The sequence below is a fragment of the Orycteropus afer genome, unplaced genomic scaffold, assembly GCF_000298275.1.
Source record: "Orycteropus afer afer isolate SDZICR_OR568_19922 unplaced genomic scaffold, OryAfe1.0 scaffold00367, whole genome shotgun sequence".
NCBI classification, from domain to species: Eukaryota; Metazoa; Chordata; class Mammalia; order Tubulidentata; family Orycteropodidae; genus Orycteropus; species Orycteropus afer.
In genome coordinates, this window is record NW_006921954.1 from 172,157 (window position 1) to 176,711 (window position 4,555).

Here is a 4,555-nt window from a genome sequence, read left to right on the forward strand (position 1 = left end):
AAATTCTTCTGCTAGTTGGGGTTTAGTCCAAATCTGCATCCTTTCCTTCAAGGCTCAGGGGTCCAAGATTATCTTCTGTGTCTGTATTTATTGGTTTCCCTTTTCTTTGTTGAAGAGGGTCTGTGCAATCCTTCTGCCTAGTCCGCCATCTTGCCCCGCCTCTACCATGATGTTTTTAGTAGCTTTATATGCATGGATAAGGATAAGTTGATGCTTCTGAATTGTGGTGTTGGCGAAGAATACTGAAAATACCACAGACTACCAGAAGAACGGGAGGGAGCTCTGGTAGCATAGTGGCTAAGGCACTTGCCTGCTAACCAGAAGGCTGGCTGTTCAAACCCACCGGCTGCTCCTCAGAAGGAAGGTTGGGCAATCCTACTTCCATAGTGATACTGCCTTGGCAACCCAAGGAGGGGTCGCTATGAGTCAGGTCTGACTCAACGGCACACAACAACAACAACAACCAGAAGAACAAACAAATCTGTCCTGGAAAAAGTGCAGCCAGAATGCTCCTTAGAATTAAGAATGAGCAGACTTTGTCTCTTGTACTTTGGTCATGTTGTCAGAAGGGACTAGTTCCTGGAGAAGGATATCATGCTTGGTAAAGTAGAGTGTCAGTGAATGAGGAGAAGACCTTTAATGAGATGGATTGACACAGTGGCAACGACAATGAACTTAATCATGGCAGTGATTGTGAGGATGACAGGATAGAGCAGTGTTTCATTCTGTTCTACATTGGGTCTCTGAGTTGGAATTGACTATACATGATATAACAACAATAGACACCACACCAGAGGAATTAACAGAAGAAAACTTGATGGAGACAAGTGCTTCTGAATCAGTGCCAGACTATGACAAATGTAGAAGCAGCAGTAGCAGAAAACAAATTGACATTAGACCAACTGGCAAAAGCTTCTGATTTTTCAAGACTACTTTTGATTTCTTTTACAACAAGGACCCTTCTATAGTGTAGGCACTGAAATTAAAGCAAACAATGGAAAAATAATTGAAATCATAGAAACATTTTAAAAAATGAAAAAGCGTAAAAGTCAGACAGAAATTACAACGTATTTCCATAAAGTTACACTGACTGTGCCTGCCTTTCCTGCCTCCGTTTCCATCTCCTCCCATCTTTTCCATTCTTGAGACAGCATGACCAACTCCTCCTCTAACTTAACGTCAGCCTACTTAATGAGAAAAAGACAGACTTTTATGATGATCCACTTCCACTTAATGAATAGCAAATAATCATTGTGCCATACAGATAAATATACTTATTTGTTGTGTATGTATGTGAGAAGTGTCTTCATGTGAAAATCTAGTAACATGTAAGGCAAGAACTATTAATCAGCTGTTTATGTTATCAGTAAGGCTTCTGGTTAACAGTAAAATTTTGGGGTAGTCAAAAGTTTTAGGCAGAATTTCAACTGGGTGTGGGGGTTGACACCTATGTTGTTCAGTGGTCAACTGTATAGTGAAAAGAGTCTTAACCCTGCTCTCTATTTGCCTAGGTCCTAAACCCCTCAACAAATAACCCATTATATTAATTTTTCAGGGATTTTGGGTCTATACGCAAAGAATACAGCGGTACTTTTTTTCTCCCTCCTCTCCTTTTTTCTTACAGTGGTTACAAACTATACAAAAAGGTTTCCTTATTCTTTGTCACCGATGCATGATAGTCTATTTTATTTAAGATCATGTTGTTGTTGTTATGTGCTGTGGAGTTGGACCCAACTCATAGTGACCCCTCCTTGGGTTTCCGATGTAATATCACTGCAGAAGTAGATTGCCCAACCTTCCTTCCGAGGAATGGCCGGTGGTTTTGAACCACCAGCCTTCTGGTTAGCAGTCAAGTGCTTTAGGCACTACGCTACCAGAGCTCCATACTACTTCCGTACTGATACTGCCTCGGAAACCCTAAGGAGGGGTCGCTATGAGTCGGGTCCGACTCGACAGCACATAACAACAACAAAACAACAACCCTATTGATGGGTATTTATGTTCCTTCTCATCTTTCACTATTTACAGTACTGCCATTAATAACTTTGTACATGCAGTATTTCACAAGTGTAAATTCCTAGAAATGTTACTGGGCCAAAAGGTGTATGCATTTGTAATGTGGATAGATTTTGTCTACTTCTAGTTGTACAGATTTACACTAACAGCAGGAATGTATGTATTTCTCCATAATTTTATCAGTTTAGTGTGTTATCAAACTTACAGGTTTATTTGTCAACCTAATAGTGAAAAATAGTATGGTTTTTATTTCATTTACTTAATTATGAATGAAGTTGAGGATCTTTTTATAAAGTTAAAAGCTATTTGTATTTAATTTTCTATAAATTTTATGTGCATATTTTTGCTCATTTCTCTATTGTGTTGGCTCTTTTAAAAATTATTGACTTCTAGCTCTTTTTACAATTAAAGCAATTAGCCATATAAATTGCAAATATATTTTCCTAGGATGTCATTTTTTTCTTTTTTTTTAAAGTTTATTACAATGAAACATTGCCACTTTACAATTTTAAATGTACAGTTCAGTGACATTAATTACATCCACAATGTTTTGCAACCACCAATACTACTCGTTTTCCAGTTTATTCCAATCCATGGAGACCCCATGTGTGTCAGAGTATGATTTTGTTCCATAGGGTGTTTGGTGTTGATTCTTTCCAGAAGTAGATCATGAGGCCTTTCTTTTTGTTTTATTTTTACATTAAATGATGTTTCCTTTTTTTTGTTTTTCATATATTCAGATGGATTCTTTTAAAATGGGACAAGAGTTTGTGAAACATTTTCCTAGTAGTGAAGACAAGCTACCTAATTTTAATCTGGTTTCCAGAACTTTAAAGTTAGATTCAACAGACCAAACTGTGTCCCAAAAATCTGCTGAGTGCCATAATTCTAATGAAACATCTATCAGTGCCACATCAGAAGGACTTTTATTGCAAGATACCTCTAAGATGGAGTGCTTCAGTCAACCACTTACAGACAACAAAAGTAGTTACAGGAGTTGCAATAGTCAGTCATACCACCTACTCAGTAAAGAACAAAGAAGATATAATCTGCAGAAAGAATCTTTAATATTTATGAAAGGAGTCATGGATGAATGTACTCATGTAGCGAATTTCTCAGGTACTAATTTTACATGAAATTGATAATATTTGCTGATGTGTAAATATTTGTGTAATATTGTTAAGGATGCTTTACAGATAATTTCATATTTTTAAGGGAGTCTGTATTTATGATAGACTCTAGAAAGTGTTCTCCAAGATAATTTGGAGAACTTTATCATATTTTATCTATGAAAATAAAAGACTATCATATTAATTTATTAAAAACACATTGAATATAATACACATTGGATTTTGTATCTTCTTTAGAATTTCATCCGATTCTGTTAGAGATTAACATTATGATATAGTACAGTTGATTTTTTAACATAATCAAAATTTAGGTTCATTAATCTTTCACTATACTATATAATATATTTTATTTTCTCATATAATAATATTTATATAAAAATCTTAGAACTTTTAAAATATATGTATTGCCTTTTTTAAAATTCTATGTACCTAGTTCCAGTTGACCCAAGCCTAATTATAGTGGTTCAAGCCAAAGAAGATGCCTATATTCCACGAACAGGAGTTCGAAGTCTACAAGAAATTTGGCCTGGTTGTGAAGTCCGATATCTAGAAGGTGGTCATATTAGTGCTTATCTTTTTAAACAAGGACTCTTTAGGTAAGATAATTGGTCTTAGTAGGCATTTGTTTATTTGTTGTGTGGCTGGGGTTTTTTTGGATTTTTTTTCATGTTTCTTGCCTCAATAAATATAAAAGATTACGTATTTTTACTGTATGTTTTAGTCTTATTTCCTCTGTGCCTCCTTCACACCTCACATTGTCATACATTTCCTCTTTGCTATCTTAACTTTTCTTTTACTTTTAGAGAACTGGGGAAATGGCATATCGTTGTTGTTGTTGTTGTTATGTGCCGTCGAGTCGGACCTGACTCATAGCGACCCCTCCTTGGGTTTCCGAGGCAGTATCACTACGGAAGTAATTGCCTCATCTTCCTTCCGGGGAGTGGCTAGTGGGTTTGAACCGCCAGCCTTCTGGTTAGCAATCAAATGCCTTAGGCACTACGCTACCAGAACTCCCATGGCATATCATAGTCATACCTAATTGTGTGCTTTTACTCCCTTCATATGTTAATATCCAGATCTAGGGATTTATAGTGTGAAGAAGGACACCAGAGTGTATAAAACTTGCTTTGATGTGTCAAGAGTTTTTGACTCCTTTCTGACATTCTTCTCTCACAATGACCTGAGCATCTGTGGAAGAATTTAGTGGTGTTTCTCAGCTAGAGAATATTGACCCTTGTTGTTGTTGTTAAGTGCCGTCGAGTCATTTCCGACTCATAGCGACCCCATGCACAGCAGAACGAAACACTGCCCAATCCCGCGCCAGCCCCACAATCCCTGCTATACTTGAGCCCATCATCGCAGCCACCATGTCAGTCCATCTCCTTGAAGGCCTTCCCCTCTTTTGTTGA

At 37.1% G+C, this 4,555-nt stretch overlaps 1 protein-coding gene across 1 annotated transcript in view; it reads left to right on the forward strand.

Annotated features, from left to right (window-relative positions):
* ABHD18 (abhydrolase domain containing 18) overlaps positions 1-3,746 on the forward strand; it is a 124,924-nt gene extending 121,178 nt beyond the window's left edge. Inside the window, exons 11-12 of the mRNA XM_007952986.2 lie at positions 2,757-3,135; positions 3,580-3,746. Of these exons, the coding sequence (XP_007951177.2) occupies positions 2,757-3,135; positions 3,580-3,746 (546 nt within the window). The remainder of the gene's footprint in view (positions 1-2,756; positions 3,136-3,579) is intronic.
* The last annotated feature ends 809 nt before the right edge of the window (positions 3,747-4,555 follow it).